This window comes from Phocoena phocoena, chromosome 15 (assembly GCF_963924675.1).
Source record: "Phocoena phocoena chromosome 15, mPhoPho1.1, whole genome shotgun sequence".
Taxonomy (NCBI): domain Eukaryota; kingdom Metazoa; phylum Chordata; class Mammalia; order Artiodactyla; family Phocoenidae; genus Phocoena; species Phocoena phocoena.
Genome location: NC_089233.1, coordinates 372,522 through 397,820, shown reverse-complemented (window position 1 = coordinate 397,820; position 25,299 = coordinate 372,522). Strand labels below are relative to the sequence as shown.

At 51.2% G+C, this 25,299-nt stretch overlaps 1 protein-coding gene across 1 annotated transcript in view; it reads right to left on the bottom strand.

The window, feature by feature from the left end:
• Positions 1 to 6,389: 6,389 nt before the first annotated feature.
• The window catches only part of DNAAF5 (dynein axonemal assembly factor 5), a 35,308-nt gene continuing 16,398 nt past the window's right edge, over positions 6,390 to 25,299 (bottom strand). The window contains exons 7-13 of the mRNA XM_065892255.1: positions 23,879 to 24,022; positions 22,291 to 22,459; positions 20,020 to 20,167; positions 17,067 to 17,217; positions 16,200 to 16,356; positions 14,386 to 14,577; positions 6,390 to 6,526 (exon numbers count right to left, since the gene is read on the bottom strand). Coding sequence (XP_065748327.1) covers positions 6,390 to 6,526; positions 14,386 to 14,577; positions 16,200 to 16,356; positions 17,067 to 17,217; positions 20,020 to 20,167; positions 22,291 to 22,459; positions 23,879 to 24,022 — 1,098 coding nt within the window. The remainder of the gene's footprint in view (positions 6,527 to 14,385; positions 14,578 to 16,199; positions 16,357 to 17,066; positions 17,218 to 20,019; positions 20,168 to 22,290; positions 22,460 to 23,878; positions 24,023 to 25,299) is intronic.

Below are 25,299 nucleotides of genomic sequence, written 5' to 3'. Positions count from 1 at the left end.
ATTTGACGAGGGTTCTGGCTCCATTTCTCATCAAAATAACAACCGCCACAGCGGCGCACCCTGACTGGACCACCAGCCACTCAGGAGCGGCGACGCCTGTGGGCCGCTCCGGGAACCTGCCGCGTTCCCGCAGGGCTGCACTGGGAGGGGAAACTCGGCGGGGGCCACGTGACCCAGACTCGGCTAATCGGGGCGGCGGCGGCCGCCACCCGCCGCCCGCCGCCCGCCGCCCGCCGCCGCCGCCGCCAGAACACAAGGCTGCAGGCGCTTCTGCGCACGTCCGGCCCGAGGCCGCGCCGGCGCCCCGGATTGGCCGAGGCCGGATTACACGGCCGCGCCCTCGCCGCAAGATCAGCTGCAAGGACTGCTGGCAGGGCCCGTGAGTCGCGGCTCCGCTGCGATCTTGGGTGCGGCCGGGCCCGGCGGAGACATGGAGGCCATTAGGACGCGGGGCGGGAGGAGCGGGGCCCCCTGCCGGCGATGGATGCAGGGCTCGTCAGCGGCCGCGGGGATGGTGGTACTTTCTCTTCAGGCAAGGGCGGCGCGCACCTGCCGGAGGCGCGCAAGGAGGCCGGCAGCGGAGCTGCGGGCGGGAGGGGTGGCTGCGCGCCTGTGGGGGGCGGGGCGGGGGGCGGCGACTGCGGGCCGGGGCCGTCAGCTCCGTCAGCTGCGTCTGAGCGAGCGTCACCAGCGCCGCGTGCCCCGCAGCAGGAGGCCAGGCCGCCGGCGCTTCTGGGCCTCGGGCCGGAGTCGGTGGGAGAAATCCCGTCGCTGAACTGTTAGAAGATACTTTTTTTTTTTACATCTTTATTGGAGTATAACTGCTTTACAGTGGTGTGTTAGTTTCTGCTGTATAACAAAGTGAATCAGTTATACGTACACATACATCCCCACATCTCCTCCCTCTTGCGTCTCCCTCCCTCCCACCCTCCCTGTCCCACCCCTCTAGGTGGTCACAAAGCACTGAGATGATCTCCCTGTGCTGTGCGGCTGCTTCCCACTAGCTATCTGTTTTACATTTGGTAGTGTATATATGTCCATGCCACTCTCTCACTTTGTCCCAGTTTACCCTTCCCCCTCCCTGTGTCCTCAAGTCCATTCTCTACGTCTGCGTCTTTATTCCTGTCCTGCCCCTAGGTTCATCAGATCCATGGTTTTTTTCTTAGATTCCATAGATATGTGTTAGCATACGGTATTTGTTTTTCTCTTTCTGGCTTACTTCACTCTGTAGGACAGACTGTAGGTCCATCCACCTCTCTACAAATAACTCAATTTTGTTGCTTTTTATGGCAGAGTAATATTCCACTGTATATATGTGCCACATCTACTTTATCCATTCATCTGTCGATGGAAGAAGGTACGTTTTTATCTTGTAGGGACTTTGTACACCAAACCAAAATTCCTAATTTTACTTTTGCCATTAAATGTCATTGAGGCTTTCAAGTTGTATGAGAAATGTTAAGAGTAGCTTCTGAAACATTAATTTTATTTTGTTAATAATGGGAAGAGGTACAGGCTAAAGCACTTCCATGAGAGGTGTTAGTTGCTAAAGCTGTCATCCTGCCATGAAAACCAAGGCCACTTCTCAGGGCAAGTGAAGTCTTTCCAGGAGGGTCATTTTCAGCAGGTAAAGAGCGGTGGCCAGGCGAGCAGCAAGACTGATGTGTATGCTTATGTGAAAAAAATACCTCCTGCCTGGACCTGCAGCCCCAAATAATTGATCCTGAGTCTGAAAATCCCAACTCAAATGGCTGTCCTTGGGACACTGGGAACGGGCCAGTGTTCTGCCCCAAACCCAGTCCCCCTACATTAGTTTAAAAGGCCATTGTTGGGACTTCCCTGGCGGCCCAGTGGCTAAGACTCTGTGCTCCCAATGCAGGGGGCCCAGGTTTGATCCCCTGTCAGGGAACCAGATCCCACGGGCCGCAGCTAAGAGTTCGTGTGCTGCAATGAGGATCCACGTGCTGCAACCAGGACCTGGCGCAGCCGAATAAATACATAAACATTTGTAAAAAATTAAAGAAAGAAAAGGCCGTTGTTGTCCCCACCTTTACATTTGCCATTTTCACCACTTCTCTTCACTCTCAATCTTAGCCAAAACTGTCAACTCACTTTTTGAAGAACGGAAATATAAAGGAACTAATGTAAAGTCCTAGAGGATAAAAGTGCCATCAGTTAGGCCAGGAAGAGAGCACCTAGATTTCTAAATGGATTCTTCTGTCTGCAGTTACCATGTGCTGTCAGCTGACAACGGGCACTGCTTTGCCTCTTCAAATTACACTTTTCCAGAACATTCAGAAAACCCTGCACAAGCGCCTAAGAACAACAGAGCAAGTGCTCTTGCCTCTGGGGCAGGCTCCAGGCCTGTGTCCCAGCCAGCTCCTGAAGCCATCACTTGCTTATGGGAAGAGTCACAGGAAGGAGGCTTAGACCCCTGGGGGTTCAAGGTCAAAGGAGAGAGGCTGAGGGGTAATGGAGGCTGCTGCCTCCCTACTGAGATAGCAGCTGGTAGTGGAGAGGCAAGCCTTTGCTTGCTAAGGGGAAACCACGCTTCCCGCTCCTGCCTGGGGAAGGCAGCCTCTGACAGCAATTCCAAACTCAGCCAATGATTGTTTTTAGTTTTGGTATTTTCAATTATGAAAAAGTTCACACAAAATCCACACGTACACAGGTAGAGAAAAGAGCACAGCAGGTCCCTAAACATCCTTCTTTAGTTCAGGGGTTAAAAAGAACCATGGAGGCTTCCCCGGTGGCGCAGTGGTTGGGAGTCCGCCCGCCGATGCAGGGGACACGGGTTCGTGCCCCGGTCCGGGAAGATCCCACATGCCGTGGAGCGGCTGGGCCCCTGAGCCATGGCCACAGAGCCTGCGCGTCCAGAGCCTGTGCTCCGCAACGGGAGAGGCCACAACGGTGAGAGGCCCGCGTACCGCAAAAAAAAAAAGAACCATAGAATAGCTTTGCCTGTTCTAGAAGTCCAGTAAAAGATGCACTCCTTCACATCTGGCTTACTTCAGCCTAATGTCTGTGAGAGCCACCCATGTTGCAGTGTTTAGTTTCTTTTGATTGCAGTATAGTATTCTGTTGTATGGATATACTACAGTTTATCCATTCATAATTGTTGATGGACATTTGGGTGATCTCCAGTTTGGGGCTGGAATAAAGCAGCTATGGACACTTGGGTACAAGTCTTTGCATTTTCATTTCTCAACAAGACAACTTTTTGGTAAACCTTTTGCTTCATCCTGAACATCCTTCCCTGGAATAGGGCTCTGGTTACACAGAAGAAACAGGTGTGCTGACTTAGGAGCCAAGACCATCACCCAAGTCAGTCGGGTTTCCGATTTCTGAGTTAGTCTCAGCTGAGTTGTATTTTTGACTACGGAACACGTGCACGAGAAAGTAAATCCAAAGGTACCAAGAGGCATAGACCCAACTTCCGCTCCAGTCTCTCAGCCCTACAGGTCCCCTTCCCAGAGGCCACGACTCTTACCAGTTTCTTTTGTAACCTTCTAGAAATGTCTTATGCACATAAAAGCAGATAGGCAGCTCCTTCTCTCCTTTTACATATGCCGCATTCCACGCACAGGGTAGTGTTCCTTGTTTTTTACAATTTTAGCGGTCATTCCATACTGGCACATACGGGGCTGTCTTTGGCTACTAAAAGGTAGGTGTTTCATCTTCAACTGAGCAACTCACCCTAGAACAAGGGTCCCCAACCAGGGAACCAGAGAACAAGGGCTCGCTGTTAGGAACCGGGCGCACAGCAGGAGGTGAGTGGCGGTGAGCTCCGCCTCCTGTCAGACCAGCAGCAGCATCAGAGGCTCATAGGAGCGCGAACCCTACTGTGAACCGCGCGTGCGAGGGATCCAGGCCGCGTGTCCCTGTGAGCACCTAATGCCTGATGATCTGAGGGGGAGCTGAGGCGGTGACGCTGGCGCTGGGGAGGGGCCACAAATACAGGTCATCATTAGAGAGGTCTGACTGCACAGAGAACGTCATAAATCGATCGCTTGCAGACTCATCAAAACCCTATCAGTGAGCGGCGAGTGAGAACAAGCTCAGGGCTGCCGCTGATTCTGCGTTATGGCGAGTTTTATAATTATCTCGTTATATATCACAACGTAATGATAACAGAGATGAAGTTTACAATAAATGTATGTAGTGCGCTCGAATCATCCCCAAACCATCCCGTCTCCCCCTTCCGTGGAAAAACTGTCTTCCACAGAACCGGTCCCTGGTGCCAAAAAGGTTGGGGACCACCGCCCCAGAAGGATGTACTTTCATTTAGGTCACGGAAAGGAGATTTTCAAAGGAAGTAAAACTTGTTTTTGAACCACAGCATAGGTAGAGGCAAACAGATAAATTATCTTTATGAAAATAACATTTTGAGCTTCTTAAATTCGGGAAATGAAAAATTTCCTGAACACAGCAAAAAATCTCTTCCTAGATACAGCACAAAAAGCACAATCCATAAAAGAACAAATCAATAAATTAAACTTCTTTTGGGAATTCCCTGGCGGTCCAGTGGTTGACACTTGGCGCTTTCATTGCCATGGGCCCGGGATCGATCCCCTGGTCAGGGAACTAAGATGCCACGAGCCGTGCGGCGCGGCCAAAAAAAATAACCTCTCATAGGCTGTTAAGATTGTGTCAGGTGTCCCGAGTCACTGCAGTGCTGCCTCTGAATAGTTCCCCTAACGATGCACAGAAGCGAAAGCGCACCGCTGATGCTTCCATGGCAGCCGCGTGGCAGCTGGGCTGGACAGCAGCTGGGGGGCACCCAACCCGCCTGCCTTGTGGGAGGGGAGGGGTTGAGCACGTGGTGTCCTCTCAGCCGTGACACTGAACGTCTGACCAGAGGGAGAAGATGGAGCTTCTTGCCGGATGTGAAAATGCGTGGTTCTCAAGGCAGGGTCCCCATACTTTAGGGACGTCGGAATCCCCCGGAGGGCCAGCCGCTGGGCCCCAGCCCATTGTCTCCGATTCAGTAGGTCTGGGCCAAGACCTGCTAACATGCGTCTCTAACAGGCTCCAGACAGTGCTGAGGAAGCACACGCAGAGGACGCAGAGGACACAGAGGGAGAGGGCAATCAGGAAGCTGGGGGACAGAAATGGGGTTTGGAGAGGAACTGTGGCTTCAGAGACTCGCAAGGGTCACTGCGGTCAGGAGCTGCGTCACCATGGGGCCGGGGGTGCAGTGACCCAGGTCTGTGCTGCAGGTTCAGTTCTCAGCCCCTCTCCGGGTCCGACCCTCACCCTGAGGGTGAGCCCTTGGAAGCCTTGCTGACACCCTCGTCTTAACTTGTTTGGAGCTCCTGCCACCTGGTGGCCAGAGAGGGCACTACAATGAGCAGTGGGGACCCCTCAGTCCAAAGGCCCAGGATTCTGGAGGCTGCGATCACTGTGGGGTAAATCTAAGGAAAGAAATGAGTCTGAATTTCAATTATCAAAACACGCGAAGACAGGCATACAGAATAGTTATGATCAATATTGTAAGTTATATTTTCAAATACCAAAGCGTAAGTGTTAGTATTTGATTTTTGGAAAAAACACAGCATTTTTTCCCCCTTGTGTTAACATAAATATTTGGCTTATGGAAATAAAACTCACTTAGAATGAACTCTTTAGGCACTTGGGGATAGAAAGTACAGGAAAATATAATACAACTTTACTGTACTGCTACTTACAAGACAGCAACCAAAATTATATCTGATTAAACATCCTATTTTCAACTGTCAGAATTACTGACCTAAGAAAAAATACTGTGACCAAATATATCCACATAACATTTTAAATTCCAGTGTATCTTAAATGGGAAAGATTCCACTGATAATAGTTCTTAAGATTTCAAATTCTTTTCAGTCTTTCACTGAGATATTAAGTTTCAGTAGACAGAACCCAAAGAAAGAACATTCCTTTTAATCACTTTGTCTTTTTTCTTTTTAAATACTCAAGAACTTTCTCGGTGGGCATTTAAGCAAGAAAGAACCAATAACCCAGGAACCTAGCAGTGCACGTAGACTAAAAAGAAGAATGTGCTGATTTGGTGTGAGAAGTTGACATTTAATTTGAAGGTGGCTGTCGATTTCTGGCAGACCTCTCGGTGAACTGCATGAGTTAGCCATGAACTACAGAAGCCACTCAGTGAAAGTTCTTTATTTCAAAAACTGCTGGGTGTGCAGAATTGTCCCAGGAGAGCACTGGGCACGGTGCTCGGAGAATGCGTTCTTCTTGCTGTTAAAGGCTTGCTTGTGAGGGTCCCCGGCTGTTGACAGAAAGGTGCCCTGTGACGAGATTTAAAGGCCACGAATCCCAGTCCAGGTGAGGATGTGGCTTGGGTGTTCGCTCCCCCCAGCTGTTGCCCTGAGGCTCTGCTCCCAGGACTCTGGTCACGGGGCGGGCGGCAGGCCCTGCAGGTGCTGTAGCAGCTGCTCGCAGTGGGTGGGTGAACGATGCTTATGGAGGACGGCCTCCATCTCTCTCACCAGGAGGTCAGGGAAGAGGACACTGCCTGCTTTGAGGGCCTCTGCAAGACAGGAAAACACCTTTATGATGCCAGGAATAAATATCAAGCCAAGCTTAGCTTCATATTAAAGTTACAACAGCCATACACAGAGCAGACTGCAGAGCAAGGGAAGTGATCAGGGGTTAGGAGGGCATTGCATAATGATTAAGGGGTCAGTGCTCAAGAAGACATAACGGTCCTTATCACGTATGAGCCCAGTAACAAAGTGTCAAACAACGTGAGGCAAAACTGATAGCTCCTAGGAGAAACAGATTAATCCACTATTGTGGCTGGAGACTCCCATGCCCCTCTCTCAGAAACGGACAGACCCAGCAGGCAGGAAATCGGTGAGTACACCCAAGCGGACCCCACGAGCACCATCAATCAATCAAATATCTACAGACTACCTCATCCAACAGTAGCGGAGCACACGTTCTTCTCAAGCTCCCATGGAACAGTCACTAGAATAGACCACATTCAGGGCCATAAAACACACCTTCACAAATATAAAAGGACAGAAATCATACAATCTCTGCTCTCAGACAACATGGAATTGAACTGGACATCAGTAACAAGGAGATAATTGGAAAATCCCCAAATATCTGGAGATTAAACAACACATTTGTAAATACCACAATGGTCCAAGAAGAAATCTCAAGAAAAATTAAAAAATATTCTGAACTAAATGAAAATGAAAACACAACTTATCAAAATTTGTGGGATGCAGTGAAAAGCAGTGCTTACAGGGAAACTTATACCATTGAATGCACACATTAAAAAAAAAGATCTAAAATCAATAATCTAAATCACCACCTTAGGAAACTACAAAAAAGAGCAAATTAAATCCAAAGTTAGCAGAAGAAAAGAAGAATCAGAGCATAGATCAGTGAAATGTGAAACAGAAAATCAATAGAGATCATCCACAAAACCAAAAATTGGTTCTCTGAACAACTCTTTGCCCACAACTCTGATAACCTATGTGAAATGGACCAATTCTCTGAAAGGCATAATCTGCCAAAACTCCCACAAGAACAGACAATCGCAGTGGACCTACATCCGCTAACAGTAGACCTACATCCGTTAACAGTGGACCTACATCCGTTAACAGTGGACCTACATCCGCTAACAGTAGACCTACATCCGCTAACAGTAGACCTACATCTGCTAAAGAAACTGAATCAATAATGAATAACCTCCCCAAACAGAAAGCACCAGCCCCAGTAGGTGAACCAGATGAGTTCAGGGGCGAATTCTGCCAAACCTTTAAGGAAGAAATGAAACCAATTCTCTGCAATCTCTTCCAGAAGACAGAAGCACAGGGAACATGTGCTAACTCATCCTATGAGACCAGCATTACCCCGATACAAACTCAGAAAAAGTTGCTACAGGAAAATAAAACTACAGACCAATATTTCTCACAAACATAGATGCAAAAATCCTCAACAAAATATTAGCAAATCAAATCCAACAATGTATAAAAAGCATCACATACCAAGACCAAGTGAGATTTATCCCAGGTATGCAAGGCTGGTTCAACATTTCAAAAATCAATTAATGTAATCCATCACATCAACAAGCTAAAAGAGGCATCACATGATCATATCAATAGATGCAGAAAAGCATTTTGACAAAGTCTAACACCCACTCATGAGTAAAAACATTCTGTAAACTAGGAATAGAGGGTAACTTCCTCAATAATGAATATCTATGAAAAAATCTACAGTTAACATGACACTTAGGGTAAGTAACTTGAAACTTTCCCACTATAATCAGGAACAAAGCAAGGATGTCCCCTCTCACCACTCTTTTTCAACACCAAACTGGATGTCCTAGCTAATGCGATAAGATAAGAAAAGGAAATGAAAGATAATATACACATTGGCAAGGAAGAAATAAAACTGTCTTTGTTTATAGATGACATGAGCATTTATGTTGAAATTGGGAAGAACTGACAAACTCCTGGAACTAATAAGTGATTATAGCAAGGTTGCAGGATACAAGGTTAACATACAAAAGTCAATCACTTGGACTTCCCTGGTGGCGCAGTGGTTTAAGAATCCACCTGCCAATGCAGGTAACATGGGTTCGAGCCCTGGTCCGGGAAGATCCCACATGCCACGGAGCAACTAAGCACATGTGCCACAACTACTGAGCCTGCACTCTAGAGCCCGCATGCCACAACTACTGAAGCCCGCACGCCTAGAGCCTGTGCTCCGCAACAAGAGAAGCCACTGCGATGAGAAGCCCGTGCACACAGCAACGAAGAGTAGCCCCCACTCGCCACAACTAGAGAAAGCCCACGTGCAGCAACGAAGACCCAACACAGCCAAAAATAAATTTTAAAAAGTCAATCACTTTCCTATACACCAGACACGAATGAGTGCAATCTGAAATTAAAACAATACCATTTACAGTAGTACCTTCCAAAATGAAATACCTTGGTATAAATCTAACAAAATGTATAGAAGATCTATATGAGAAAATTTACAAAACTCTGATGAATGAAATTAAAGAAGAACTAAATAAATGGAAAGATATTTCATGTTCATGGACAGGAAGACTCACTATTATCAAGGTATCAGTTTTTCCCAACTTGATCTATATATAGATTCAATGCAATCCCAATTAAAATCCCAGCAAATTATTGTGTGGATATTAACAAACTAACACAATATTGAAGGAGAAGAACAAAGTTGGAGCACTGACACTACCCAACTTCAAGACTTTCTATAAAGCCACAGTAATCAAGACAGTGTGGTACTGGCAAATAGATCAATGGAACAGAACAGAGAGACCAGAAATAGGCCCACATAAATACTGTCAACTGATCTTTGACAAAGAAATAAAGGCGATACAATGGAGCAAAGACAGTCTTTTCACAAATGGTGATAGAACAAATGGACATCCACATCCAAAGAACAAAAAACAACAAAAAAAATCTAGACACAGACCGTACCTCTTTCATGACAATTAACTCAAAATTGATGATAGACATAAATAATAAAACTCGTAGAATATAACATAGGAGAAAACCTAGGTGACCTTTGGGTATGGCAATAATTTTTTAGATAAACACCAAAAGTATAATCCATGAAAGAAATAATTGATAAGCTGGACTTCATTAAAATTAAAAACTTTTGCCACAGACTGAGAGAAAACATTTGCGGAAGATACATCTGATATATATGGAAACACAAAAGACCCCGAATAGCCAAAGCAATCCTGAGAAAGAAAAACGGAGCTGGAGGAATCAGATGACCTGACTTCAGAATATACTACAAAGCTACAGTAATCAAAACAGTATGGTACTGGCACAAAAACAGAAATATAGATCAATGGAACAGGACAGAAAGCCCAGAGATAAACCCACACACCTATGGTCAACTAATCTATGACAAACGAGGCAAGAATATACAATGGAGAAAAGATAGTCTCTTCAATAAGTGGTGCTGGGAAAACTGGACAGCTGCATGTAAAAAAATGAAATTAGAACACTTCCTAACACCATACACAAAAATAAACTTGAAATGGATAAAAGGCCTAAATGTAAGGCCGGACACTATAAAACTCTTAGAGAAAACATAGGCAAAACACTCTTTGACATAAATCACAGCAAGATCTTTCTTGATCCACCTCTTAGAATAATGAAAATAAAAACAAAAATAGACAAATGAGACCTAATTAAACTTAAAACTTCTGCACAGCAAAGGAAACCATAAACTAAACTAAAAGACAACCCACAGAGTGGGAGAAAATATTTGCAGATGAGGCGACCGACAAGGGACTAATCTCCAAAATATACAAACAGCTCATGCAGCTCTATGTCAAAAGAGAAAACAACCCAATCCAAAAATGGGCAGAAGATCTCAACAGACATTTCTCCAAAGAAGACATACAGATGGCTAATAGGCACGTGAAAAGATGCTCAACATTGCTAATTATTAGAGAAATGCAAATCAAAACTACAGTGAGGTATCACTTCACACCAGTCAGAATGGCCATCATCAAAAAGTCTACAAACAATAAATGTTGGAGAGGGTGTGGAAAAATGGAACCCTCCTACACTGTTGGTGGGAATGTAAATTGGTACAACCATTATGGAGAACAGTATGGAGGTTCCTCAAAAAACAAAAAGTAGAACTACCATATGATCCAGCAACCCCACTCCTAGGCATATATCTGGAAAAAACTCCAATTTGAAAAGATACATGCACCCCAATATTCATAGCAGCACTATTTACTATAGTCAAGACATGGAAGCAGCCTAAATGTCCATCGACAGATGAGTGGATAAAGATGTGAGAATATTACTCAGCCATAAAAAAAGAATGAAATAATGCCGTTTTAAGTGACATGGATGGACCTGGAGATCGTCATACTAAGTGAAGTAAGTCAAAGAAAGACAAAATATCATATGATATTGCTTATATGTGGAATCTAAGAATATTATACAAATGAACTTATTTACAAAACAGAAATAGAATCAGAGATGTAGAAAACAAACTATGGTTACCAGCGGGGAAAAGAGGGGAGGGATAAATTGGGAGACTGGGATTGACACAAACACACTACCATATATAAAATAGATAACTAATAAGTAACTACTGTATAGCAAAGAGAACTCCACTCAATACTCTGTAATGACCTACATGGGAAAAGAATCTAAAAAAGAGTAGATATATGTATATGTATAACTGATTCACTTTGCTGTACAGCAGAAACTAACACAACATTGTAAATCAACTCTACTCCAATAAAAATTTAAAAAATAAAAAATTAAAGGGAAACAAAAAAATTAACAATAAAGTCTTAAGAAAGACATATCTGATAAAGGACTATTATCTATAATATACAAATCTTAAAACTCAACAATATGAAGACAAACAACCCAATTAAAAAATGGGCCAGGGACTTCCCTGGTGGCGCAGTGGTTAAGAATCTGCCTGCCAATGCAGGGGACACGGGTTCGATCAGTGATCTGGGAAGATCCCACATGCCGCGGAGCAACTAAGGCCGTATGCCTAGAGCCCTGTTCCACAACAAGAGAAGCCACCACAATGAGAAGCCCGCGCACCACAACGAAGAGTAGCCCCCAAACGCAGCCAAAAAAATAAAGGGAGGGGGGGCAAAGACCTTAACAGACACCTCATCAAAGAAGATATACAGATGTAAAATAAGCCTATAAAAAGATACTTCACATGGTATGTCACCAGAGAAATGCAAATTAAAATGAGATATCACTACACACCTATCAGAATGGCCAGAATCAGAACACCGCATGCTGGCAGAATGGGGAATGACAGGACTCTCATCATTGCTGGTGGGAATGCAAAATAGTGTGGCCACTTTGGAAGACAGTTCAGTGATTTCTTACAAAAATAAATATACTCTTATGATATGATCCAGCAATCACATTCCTTGGTATTTACCCAAAGGAGCTGAAAACTTACGTTGGCAAAAAACCTGCACACAGATGTTTAGAGAAGCTTTATTCATAATCGCCAAAATTTGGAAGCAACCAAGATGCCCCTCAGTAGGTGAATGTATAAATAAACTGGTTCATTCAGACAATGGAATATTAGTGCTAAAAAAAAAAAAAGAGCTCTCAAGCCATGAGAAAACATGGAGGAATCTCAAATGCTCATTACTAAGTGAAAGAAGCAATCTGAAAAGGCTACAGACTGTATGATTTCAAGTACGTGACGTTCTGGAAAAGGCAAAACTATGGAGACAGTGAAAGATCAGTGGTCGCTAAAGTTGGGAGGGCGGACAGATGGACAGACAGACAGGTGGAGCACAGAGGAGTGTTAGGGCAGTGAAACTATTCTGTATGAGAATATGAATGCAACGATGGATACACGTCATTACATGCTTGTCCAAACCACACAACGTACGGCGCCCAGAGTGACCCCTAACGTAAACCATGGACTTGGGGTGACTGTGGCGTGTCTGTGAGGCTTACTGACTGGACCAGATGCAGCACCCGGAGGGGCTGCTGATCACGGGGGAGGCTGTGCATGGTGGGGCGCAGGTGTGAGGGAGTCTGTGTACCCGCTGCTCACCGTCTGTACGAACCGTGAGGTCTGTATGAACGGGGAGGGCGACAGCTGGCCAGGAACCCCAGTCGGGCACATGTGCCGACCCCTGGTGCAAAGCCAAGGCAGACGACCTGTCTGCTCTCAGCTGTTGCCGTTGTAAGCAGTTTCCATTGGTCTCGAATTCACAGTTTGTGTCCGTTCCACGGAGAGCAGCGACGCGGTGCCCTCACTCAAAGCACAACGGGGCATCTGAACCTGCGGGTGGCCTGGGCAGAGGCTCTCAAAGGGTGCCCCAGGGTTTTGGGGGCCCTGAGACCCTTCAGCGGGTGTGAGTCAGAACTCCGTCCACAGTGACACGAAGGGCACGACCCCCGGCTCACGGGGCGCCCTCCACACTGAGGGCTCAAGGCCAGGGCGGCTCGAGCGCTGGCCGGGCTCTGGGGAGTGAGTCACTGCAGGAGTCAGTTAATGTCCTCAGAGGAGCATAAAAATCATCTACTTTATGAAATCTCAACCCCTGAGCACCCAACTTTTAGTAAACTCATTCTGACGAAGTCTGGATTTTCTAGGGACTGACAGCGTCTGCCCTCCACCGAGCGCCCAGCGCGGGTGGTCACAGATCACGCTGTGGCTGGATCTGCTCTCTGTCTGCTTCCTGGTCGTCCCTCCTCTGCGTCCTTCTCGTTCTCCTTTCTTGACTTCTTTTGGGTTATCTGAACAGTTTTTAGAACCCCACTCTAAACTGAAGTCTGTTTATGGCCATCTCGGCCATGTGGCTTCGCTCACACGTCGGTGGTGGTTCAGGGGATACGACCCGTGTCCTTCCTTTTTAGCTTTTCAGCACCCTGGGATGGAACGGGAGGCGCACGCGTGTGCAGTGGGGCTGAGGGCTGGGCAGCTCCCAGAGGCCACTTTTTACTTGAAAGAATGACCAGTGACAACTGACTCTTGTTCTTCTGACCTTGAGGGCTGGGCAGCTCCCAGAGGCCACTTTTTACTTGAAAGAATGACCAGTGACAACTGACCCTTGTTCTTCTGACTTGGGGATTTAACAGGATGCTTTCTTGTAAGTGAATGAAGCGACAGTATTCGTGGCTGATGATAAAATTGAAGGTCTCAAGCAGTAATAAGAATTATAGAAACTTGTTTCTGCCACCAAAAGCTTGACAGCCTCCTGAAGCTGTTCTTCCCAAGACTGTTCTGAGCTTGACGTCAACAGTGACTTTTTGACACTGAGAACAGAGCGTGTTCACGTTAATGAGCACGCGGGGCGGATAGATGGACTTGAGCGGAACGGGTGTGGTTCCACAGTGGCTCCAGAGTCTACACTCCAAGGAACCTTGAGGAGACTACCACCTGTCCAGTCAGGGTGCGGTAAGGAAGAGGACCGCTATCAAGATACTCCTCTCTTCCAACTACATCTGTGTGGGCCGTTTGTTTTTCACATACTTTAACCAAACGACACGCATCATAACCGACGCAACGCAGAGATGTGCGTCTGGTCTTCTATCAGCTCGACGTTTGAGAGATTCACAGAAATGTAAAATAATGCCACTGTTCTTGTTATTTTGTTTTACAAAACACATCTTTCAAAACCACGTTATTTATGTTAAAATGTAATGGGTTGTTATTTTAAAGAAATTAATCAGTACCTTAACATTTTCTCAAGTTTTAACTTCTACCACGGTGAACACCAGGGGCCGTAACCCACAGGACACAAGCTCGTTGGGACCCGCAGTAACTCGGAGGACACGGGTTGCAAGACTGCGGGCCCAAGGGAGTCCGGGCGCCCGGCCAGCTGCTCCCGTGCGGCTGGCCCGAGTATGGGGATGAAGCTCTTACCGAGAACTGCGTCCTGGATGGCGCTCTCAGGGTCGTCGAGGTACACGAGCAGCTCCCTGTACAGGTGCTGAATGCTGCTCTGGTAATAGCACTTGCCGGCCTCGTTCCCGACACGCTCCAACCAGGTGACCAAGGAGGTGGTGGCCGCCAGCCTCACCTCGTTGGAAACGTCATCCAGGCGTTTTAAGAGTTCTGCAAGGAGGGACCAGACAGGAGTGTGAGGAGAGGTTCCAGGGCAGGCGGCTCCCAGCTAAGCTCTCAGCACTCGTGGAGCACCGGCCCCTGGCCTGGGAAACCCACAGGCAGGTGCTGGGGAGGGGCTGGTGGTAGCGGGTGTCCCGGGACCCTCGGCCACTCTGGCCCAGGGGTGGACTCCGTGGACACGGACTGAAGGTGTGCTTCACACCAGCGTGGGCGTCTTCGCCCTCTGACCTGCAAGGCGGCTGGGGTCCCCCCGGCTCCGAGATGCTCAGACTCAGAGTCACACACAGGCCTCACGCCCCATCCTCCCCAAGGAGCAGACGGCACAGGAAGGGCGTCTGCTGACCCCGCTTTCTGCCCACCGTGGCTCTGGGGACAGAGCTGAGGGCCCGGTGACACGACGGCCACCAGCTACATCAGCTGTGTTTCTGCTGAGCCTCTGGGACCAGATGTCCCACTGCCGAAAGTGGACTAACAGTCCTTCCTGACCCGCAAAAACGCTTCCTGTGAACGGGTGAGACTTCTATCAATGCGTGCTCTTCTCACAGATCTACACGACGCGCCTGCGGGCCTCTCACTGCCGTGGCCTCTCCCGTTGCGGAGCACAGGCTCCGGATGCGCAGGCCCAGTGGCCATGGCTCACGGGCCCAGCCACTCCACGGCATGTAGGATCTTCCTGGACCAGGGCACGAACCCGCGTCCCCTGCATCGGCAGGTGGACTCTCAACCACTGCGCCACCAGGGAAGCCCCAAACGTTTATTCTTACACATGCAATAGGTTCTAAGATAACACTTCATTCTAGCTGTAGGCGGCAACAGATGTTACGGCAGGGAATCCAGATATTCACACAGGAGGGGCTAAGGGTCGCCACTGTCTCAGGTGTGAGGAACTGCTTTTTGCCACATTTATTAATCCTGCCTGTGGGCAGGGCCCTTCCCGAGGCCTCCCCTCTCAGCTCCTCCAGTTTCTTCGGCTCCTGTTTCTGCCGGCAAGCCTGGTCTTCCTCGTCCGCCTCCTGGGCTGCTTCTTGCCACCCTTGGGGCCAGACGTGGCCCCTGCCGCAGGAAGTGCTCAACTCGTTTGGAACGGCTGTTACCCTTGCAGATTTCCGCGATCCCAACCACACGTGGAGAAGATGGCACTGAGGGCCTGTACCTTCCACCTCCCCCGTCCCCCCCGGCGTGGGCACACCCACCAGCCCCTGAGCTTCTCGGCTGCAGGCCCACCTCCAGCGACGCTGCTCCGCTCGGGGCCGGGTTTCACTTCTGTGGCCCGGACTCATCGGTGCTCTCAGGCTCCAAGAGGCAGTGACACGGGGGATGCGAGGCAGGGCTGCAGCCCTCACACCGAAGGCCACGGGGTGGTACCCTGGCCGCCGTGGGCGTCTATGCTCCCACCCACCCCGCAATTCCAGTCCACAAGACGTCTGTCCTGTTTCTCGTGCTACGTTACTTATTCAGTGACATTCAGTGACGTCATACCTGTCACATCCACGTTTAGACTCATAGCACCAACCTGACCCGAAGTCAAAGTAGCATTTTCTATTTTTCCTACCAAAGAAACAACTGTCAAGCAAACAGAGGCATATGATTGGAAAAGAAGAATGTCCTACCAGGATAAATCTTGATGAATTTGTCTGGATCTATCACACCATCAGAGGTCTTTAAAAATACGTTAATGATTCGGCATGAAATTAATCGAGTCATCTGAGAATCTTCTTCCAGGGTGGTTAGAATTTGAGGCATCAACGTTTCCTGCACTTCCTGTATCTGCAATAAAAAAAAACCACACAAGCTGTGGGCCACGGCTGGTGCCACCCTGGTGACAGAGATTGCTACTCACACACTGTGTACTTTGCCCGTCACTGAAGAGACTTGGTTTTGATGCAAGTATGATTGCGTCTGGAAAGCTACTTCGAAATTTCTATGTAAGAAGCAGACCTGAATCTTGATTTTAAAATCCAGATAATTTGAACATCGGTCAGTCGGTTTTTAAAAAATCTGTTATTCAGAAAGTCTTAGGCACCGATCCTACACAGCCCACTACTTACTAGCAGGACTGGGTATCGTGTCCAGTAAAGTTTGGGGGGCATTTCAACTTAAGTAACAGCTGTTCAGGTACCACAATGTTTTCCCTACTTCTACTGTTTCCTCAATTCCTCATCTATCTGGAAATATGAATACAAACAACGCTCTTTGAGTCAGACTCCTGTGATGAAATTCTTTTCTTGTAAACAGTAACGATCACTTAAGAAATCCCCCAGGTGACCCAAGGAAACAACGGGCTTTCCCCCCAGACCTCTGCTCGCCCTCCGGCCCCATAGTCCCGTCCCCTTGGTCTGTCTGGGAGCATCTGCTGCCGCTGTCAGGACAGGAGACTCAGGTGAGCGCTCTTCACCTGCGGCAGGTGTGCCAGGCAGGCCCCGGAAGCCCAGGGCACAGTCTGTTCCCCTCTTGGGTCCAGGACGCATGAGCCCTACCTGCTCATCTGACAGGACCCCGCTGCTGACAAGCGCCCAGAGGCAGGACACGGCCGCTGTACGGATGGCTGCAGCCGTCCTCCCCGCGTGCCACTGCAGACTGGGGACAAAGATGTCCTTGATCAGGGTGTCCAGGTAGCCATGGAACTGTCTGGAGCGGAAGCAGGAGACAGTGGGTGAGAGGGGCACCCAGACTCCCCGAAGGAAGCGCTTCCATTTGGGAAACGGACTGGGCGGAGGGAAAAGGCCAAACAGACAAAACGAGCGGAAATCGAACACTGGACGTTGAACGAGGGCCCCCGCTCCCCGGGGTAGTGGCCAGGGAGGGGACGTGGGGCTCTCTCCCACGGCTATCACGGGGCAGGGCTGCACTCGGGCTCCTGCCGCCTCTCCTGGGACTGGACCCTGGGGCTGGGGGTGTATTCCAGCCTCCCTCCCACTCTGTGGCCGAGGGGCTTCCCCAACACCCCTCCTGGATCTAAGAAAAGGGTGGCCGCGCTACCCCGAGCACCGATGGGGCAGCAAGTCACTCCCACAGGCGGCGACCTTACAGAGACGGGCCTCAAGGTCCCTGCAACCACGTGAGGTCCCTCTGACCACGCCCGCTACCTTGGCAAAAGGGCACCCTGGGGCTGCACGTACAGTCCCATGTGTCAAGACACCGGGAGACACGGATGTTCCCGCCAACATAGTCGGGGACCTTCCTCTCGACACGCCGTCAGGACAAACACAAAACAAAACAAAATCCCAGCCCTGAGCTCCACCGGCTGGCCTGGCCACCCGGCAGCGGAGCCATACGTGAGGCCCCGTCCAAAAGCCCAGGGAAAAGCCTCAGCCCTCCGTATGACTCCTGTACCCCACGGGCCTCTGCTGATGGAGCAAGACGTATTCTGCTGAACAAAGGACTCATTGACTTGCTTCCCAGGGTCATTCCGGAGCACGCTTCACAGTGGGGCTCCCGCCTCCAGCACCAGCTGCTTCAGGACCTGGACCAGCGTGCGGGCCTGTGAGCCCACGGCTGCGCCGTGCCCCCAGCAGGGGGCACTCCTGAGCCATCTGCGCTTCCGACAGTGGACCTGGTGCAGGGCGACTCACACACATTCAGGGTTTTCTACGTGCTTTAGTTTTTTAGCAAGGAGCTGCTGTTCCCTGCAAAGGGATTCACCAGGGGACTCTGGAAAGCTCAGCCCCGTGTCCTGGCTGAGGCGGCCCAGGCGATGTGGCCACGAGGGCCTGAGGGCCGAGTGCTGGCCGTGAGGAGGGACGGGCAGTGGGACTCCAGTGATATGGTGGGAGCAGAAAAAGCACTGAACTCCCCAAGAATGAGTACCCTGCTTCCAGAGGACGCACACCTGTTCAAACGCAGCTGGGCCCCGAGACCAGGAAGCCCAGCCCGGGCAGGCCCACGGGCTCCTCCAGAGCCACCAGCATCCGGGCCTTGCCCTGCGGGAGAAGCTCCGTAACATCCCGCACGAGGGGACGGCACTGGGTGGTGTCTGGGCGCCCAGACAGGGGAGCAGGCCTCCTTCACTGGGGGATCGCACTCCAGCCAGGGTGCCCCTGCCCCCGCCGTCAAGCCCTGCACCACCGGGTGTGCCGGTGCCAGAGGCGCTTTCGGGGGTGGGGTGGGATGAGGGGGGGCCGCATTCCTTTGCTATCTCAGACTCTGCACTCTGTAACCCTGAGGTTCAAAACCAAGCAGGTGTTGCTTTCCAAAATCTTTCCTGCCTGTAAAAACAGTTAATCCTTGCACTAGACAATTGTAAACTGAACAACTTTCTTCTCCTGATAGCGGTTTCTTTCCACAAGAAGCCTTCAAGGGCAGCTTCTTGAGGGAACTCGGTTCAAGAGCGGGGGCTTCGTTCCCGGGGGTTGGCTGTCCTCAGGGGGACGCAGCGGAGCAGGGCCCCGAGGGGTAGTGACTGATACGCCGGCTCTCTCCTCACGGGGCAGCTGCCAGACCCAACTCAGTAACCTTTTTATAGTCTCTTCTAACCCTTGAAGTCTTTGCAGACAAGCAGGAAATAAAATTTCCTGCAATACAATGGGCTGGCTAGAGGCCCAAGAGCAGAGATCAGAGTAACACCCAGAGAAGTGAAGTCTGAATAATGACCCGTTATTTCCCTAGGAAAGTCCAGGACAGGCCGACGACAAAGATTTGCTCCCTCTCAGGGGATGGGTCCCCAAAGAGCAAACAGCATCTCACAGCCTGAAGCCCCACAGCCCGTCCTGCCAGGACGCTGTGTCGCTTTGCAAAGGGAGAGGGCGGGGCCTGCAGATGGCTCTGCTCTGGGCCGCCTCACGTCCAGCCTGGGCCGCCCGCCTCCTTCCCTTCGGAGCCCCGAGCTGGAGGCCCGGGTGTTTATGCTGCCTCAAGTCCCTCCGGAGGAGAGGATTTTCCTAAGTTCTAACTTTAACGGTCATTCAATCAATTTTCTGTGAGGCCTGAAAGGTACCAGAAGCCTTTTAAAGCTGAGAACAGCTAATGTATAAACAATTCGTAGTTAATGTTCCCTAAAACTTTTTCATTCAACGGAATTTTAAGGACCACAAGAATGCGACTGATTTAGTGTCTCTCTATGCGGTGCACTCGCTGCGGGGACTATGCCGTTCCCCTGGGGCGCTGGCTGTGTGGGGAGTCACACGACAGCAGGACCCAGAGCTCAGGGTCACCCCAGGTCCCACCTGAGACCTCAGTGCGGGGGCACGTGGGGACCACTCAGCCGCAGCACAGCATGGGGGGCAGCATGGGGGGACTGCGTGGCGGGTAGCATGGCGGGGACTGCGTGGGGGGCAGCATGGGGGACCGCGTGGGGGGCAGCATGGGGGGACCACGTGGGGGGCAGAATGGGGGGACCGCGTGGGGGGCAGAATGGGGGGACTGCGTGGGGGGCAGCATGGGGGACTGCGTGGGGGCAGCATGGCAGACCACGTGTGGGTGGAGCCGACCTACCCCTGTGAGTCCACCGTCTCCCGGGCTCCCAGCAGCAGCCCCGACAGGGTGGAGAAGAGCTTCAGGCGCATGGGTGGGTCCCGGGCTGGCTGGAGGCAGCTCCTGAGGATGGGGACCAGCTGGGGCAAGGCTTCTCCGAGGGCAGGGCCTAGAGCACAGACAGGGGCCTCATTCCTACGTGGCAGGAGGACGGGAGGATGGAGCCCCGCAGCCGCTCTGGCCGCGAGCGGAGGTGCATGCTGGGCACGGCCAGCGGACTTGCACCCTCAGCTCCGGGAAGGATGCTCTCAGCACAGGACGCCAGGTTCCGCCTCTCCCTTTGACCCTCCCCCCACCATGGCTCTAATTGTTCGGTATGTAAGCTTTCTTTTTTTCCCTACATCTTACCAAGTTCTTAAAAAAATTTAAAGTCAAGCAAACTTTTTTTTTTAATTTATTTTTAAAATTTATTTATTTTTGGCTGTGTTGGGTCTTTGTTGCGGTGCACGTGTTTCTCATCGTGGTGGCTCCTCTTGTTGTGGAGCACGGGCTCTAGGCGCGTGGGCTTCAGTAGTTGTGGCACGTGGGCTCAGTAGTTGTGGCTCGCGAGCACAGGCTTACTAGCTGTGGCGCACGGGCTTAGTTGCCCCGCGGCACGTGGGATGTTCCTGGACCAGGGCTTGAACCTGTATCCCCTGCATTGGTAGGCAGATTCTTAACCACTGCGCCACCAGGGAAGTCCCCAAGCAATCTTTTAAAGGCCAACCAAAACCCAACATTCAGACCATGTAGGCTGCTTGACGTCTGACCCTGAGCCTGGCAGCCAGCATCCTTTCCCATGCCTGTTACTAGATGAACAAATTGTGCCACTGTCCCCGAGCCTGGAAGGATCCCAGATGCAGTGACGGTGCTCAGGACCCGGACCTGCACGTGATGGGGAGAACACAGTCTCCGGGGTCTAGACGTGAGCCGCAGCTCAGAAGAATCGGGTCACCAGTTGCCCTCCCCGCCAGGCCCTGTGCTGACCCGGGACATCGTGTGTCAGAAGTGAAGCCGTCACCCTCAGGCCCTCTGGTTTACTCCCGGTCTGCTACTTCTGTACTCAGTCAGGACTTCAGTCTTTTCAGAGGCATCACCTCAAAGCCCAGGGTCAAAGCAAAACAAGCGTGACTGGAGGGTCCACTGTAGCCCAAAGCTCTGCTGCTGCCAGGGTGCACTGTGGCCAGGAGCATGGCGTGCAAGGCCACGAGCTCGGAGTCCCGCTGCCCTGCCGGTCCTACCCTAACCCCCGGGGCGGGAGGCCAAGCGGGCACAGAGGGTAGGCAGCACCTGGGGGAAGAGCACGGGGACGCCACTGAAGAGCACGGGCCACACAGGATGCCACGCAAAGTCACGCTTTCAAGGTTTAACATCGGGACTTCCCTGGTTGCCCAGTGGTTAAGAATCTGCCTTCCCGGGCTTCCCTGGTGGTGCAGTGGTTGAGAGTCCGCCTGCCGATGCAGGGCACGTGGGTTTGTGCCCCGGTCCAGGAAGATCCCACATGCCGTGGAGCGGCTGGGCCCGTGAGCCATGGCCGCTGAGCCTGCGTGTCCGGAGCCTGTGCTCCGCAACGGGAGAGGTCACAACAGTGAGAGGCCCGCGTACCGCAAAAATAACCCAAAAAACAAAAAACAATCTGCCTTCCCATGCAGAGGATGCAGGTTCGATCCCTGGTCCAGGAATGAACATGCTGCAGGGCAACTAAGGTCACGTGCCACAACTACTGAGCTCACATGCTCTGCAGCCCATATGCCGCAACTACTGAGCCCATGCACCACAACTAGACAGAAGCCCATGTGCCACAACGAGAGAAGCCTGTGTGCTGCAACGAAGAGCCCACGTGCTGCAACGAAAGATTCCGCGTGCCGCAACTAAGACCCGACACAGCCAAATAAATAAATAAACAAAATTAAAAACGTACATTGGTCCTATGTCACACTCTTGAACTAATTATTCCAAAAAAAAAAAAAAAAGGTTTAACATAGAAATGTGTGCCTGGGCAGACTTTAAAGACCCACGTTACAGCAGGTCTTCACTATAGAGTTCGCAGCGTCTTTTAAATTAAGGTTTTGTTCCTTAAAACAGCTGTTCTCCGCAGGCTGAGAGTGACTGTGAGTGACTCTGAAGAACCGGGCCTCGGCGTGCCGCCTCCTGGGTGGTGCTGAGCAGCTGTGCCCGTCTGTGCCGGGGCTGCTGGGGCCACCACGGGACCAGCGCTCCGAACCCCACCCGGGGCGCCCGTCTGAGGCTCACCTGAGTGAGCGAGCACCACGTCAAACTGCAGGAACCCCGTGGAGCGGCCGGTCCAGTCTTGGTGCGAGGCAGCCAGCCGCTCCAGAAGGGCGCCCACGTGCGCTCGGAAGAGGTCCTGGCTGCCGTCCACGCTCTCCACCGCAGCCAGCTCGGCCAGCGCCTCCTGAACCTGGGGGAGCAAGTGACAGGCTGGGACAATGCGATCTTGGGACTCACAGATCCCACTGGAGACCCGTCCTCACCACCTGAGGGAGGGAGAGCCACTCGGGCACACGCCACGTGGCCCGGGGCTCCCGCGACGCCCCTCCTGTCTGTATGAGAAATAACGAAATGGACAAACAGTGGGCAGGCAGTTCAGGCACAGTCCCCCCACCCCCCATGAGGCACCACCCGGGGCAGGGCAGTCCCTGCAGGGTGGGAGGCTCACCCTGGAGTCCCAGCCAGGCTCCATCTATGGAGAAGGGGGAGCAGGCGGTTTCAGGGCCGGCACTGAACAGACTTAAACCACGGGTGCCAAAGACGGGCCCACGTCCTTGCTCTCAGAGTGCTTCACCTGACCAGACCTCCGGGGACAGCGTGTCTGCTGCTCTGCGGGCACAGAGGAGACGGAGGACCGGACCCTCTTCCCCCAGGGCTGTAGGAACAGGACGCCCCCAGCAGGCTGTGCGGCTGTCCCGGGGCCCCAGTCTGGCCTGCAGACTCACCCGTAATGACAGACTCGGCTTTTCTAGTATTTACAGCCCTACAGTGATGACCTCCCTGATCGGACACGAGCCCTCCGGAAAGGGGGTTTTGTAAGAGAGAAAGAAAACACAGTTTACGAAGGCCCCGGGGAAGGGGAGGGCAGGCGGGGAGCCTCCCGGACACAGTGTGGATAGAGAGGGGGAGACAGAACCAGGGGGAGAAGCCGGGTTCTCGGCTTGGGGAGAAGTGGTCAGACAGCCGGGTCTCTGGATGGTCCTCGCAGCCGCAGGGAGCTCGATGTCAGAAGATTTTAAGTTAAATACAGAGCCCGGGGCGGGGGGCACCTCCCCGGAGGTCCAGTGGTTAAGACTCTGTGTTTCCAATGCAGGGGATGCAGGTTCGATCCCTGTTTGGTGAACTAAGATTCCACATGCCGCGCGGCACGGCCAAAACAATAAAGAAGCAAGGAAGTTCAATGGAGAAAAGAATTTGAAAAAAAAATCCAGAGCCAGGGGAATGGAAACAATTGTGTAAAGCTGGGCTGCAACCGAATAGGACAATCATGGTATTATTTTCTCTCCTGACCTCCGGTGCACACGTGTATTCTTAACCTCACTCAGATGTAGATCTAAGACGACGGAGGCCTCGTTTCTTGCCTGTTTCTCCAAGATTAAGCAGCCTGCCTCACTCTGAGACCCTGAAGCCAATGGGCAGTTGGAGGGAATTTAAAATCCCATGTGCCCCTGAGGCCGCCTAGAGAACGAATCACCCCGCATGTTCTAGACTCTTTCATCTTAGGTAGCCAGTTGGCTGGGCAAGCCCGAGGCTTGGAGTTTGACAGCAGAGACTGACAGATGGCAGCCTCCCGTCCAGGGGCTGAGGCAAGGCAGGAGGGCCCCCTCACCTTGGCATCAAGGCTCGCGGGTCCCCACAGTGCCAGGACAGTCACCAGCACCTCCATGAGCGGCACGCCGGCCCCTCGGCAGTCCTCCCGGCTCACGGACACCACGGCCTGCACGCACTGCAGCAGGCGCTCCCCGTACAGGCGCTGTGGAAAGAGCAGGGCACCGTCAGCCACCCCTGCACCCACTCGGCGGCCCAGACGAGGCCCCACCGACCAGGGCCATGGAGCCACGGCGACCCCGCGAGTGGACTGGGCCAGGATTCTGGCACATCAGCCATAAAGAGGGTGTCCCTCTGCACAACAGGGAAACCGAATCCCTGTTGAATCCCTGAGAATCAAGGAATTCACGGCAACTCTGTTAAGTGCTTAATGGTATTTGAGTTACATTTTTAAAAAGTTTGCATGTGTTAGTGACAGACACTGTAGTAGTGACGAGTGGAAGGACAGGGAATCTGGATTTGCTCTCAGTACCCCAGCTCTTCCCACCCCACCCCCAAAGTCAGAGAGAAGCCGGACTGAGGGGGATGTGGCTGGAACCGGGCGGCAGGCACGAGGGGTGCACACTGCTCCCCTCCCCTTCTGTGCACTTCTGAGTGTTTCTATAATACTAAGTTAAGAAAAATAAAATTCTGTGATTCAAAGATGCTTCCAGACTGCCGGGGGTCAAGGTGACACCTCGGTTGGGTCGAGCCCTTCTCTCACCTCCCAGGCTCCAGCCTCATCCACTGTGAAATGGGGGCCAGGAGTGGGCACGGGGTGGGGGCCCCAGAGGAAGAACTGCCTAGAACACCCCTCCCACACGCCTGCTCTGCTATGTTTCATAAAGGACAGAGGGAACCAGGGCAAAATGCTTAAGGTTTTTTTTTTTTTACTAATGGGGGTGTGAGCTCAAAAGTTTGGTGAAGATTTGGCTAGACAATGGATTGGTTCTAAATTCTGAATCAGCTCTAAAATCCTAAGACTCATTCACAAGTGACATAAATCATAGAAGTTTAAACAAAAAATTCACTGTGGCATGTCCCCAGCCACTCCGGGGTCCTAACTCCCCCGAGAAGCCAAACTTGGTGTTTTATTCAAACACTTACTTTTCCCACAGCCCCATTTCTTTCAGACCTGGATTGACTGATTGATTGATTTTTTTGAGGGCATGATTTTGGCTAATTTCTAAATGACCTACAATACATATTTAAGGAGCTACCATTCTTTCAATTAAAATAAACAGGGATTGGGACTTCCCTGGTGGTGCAGTGGTTAAGAATCCACCTGCCAGTGCAGGGTACACGGGTTCGAGCCCTGGTCCGGGAAGATCCCACGTGCTGAGGAACAACTAACCCTGTGCGCCACAACTACTGAGCCTGTGCTCTAGAGCCCGTGAGCCACAACTACTGAGCCCGTGTGCCACAACTACTGAAGCCCATGCG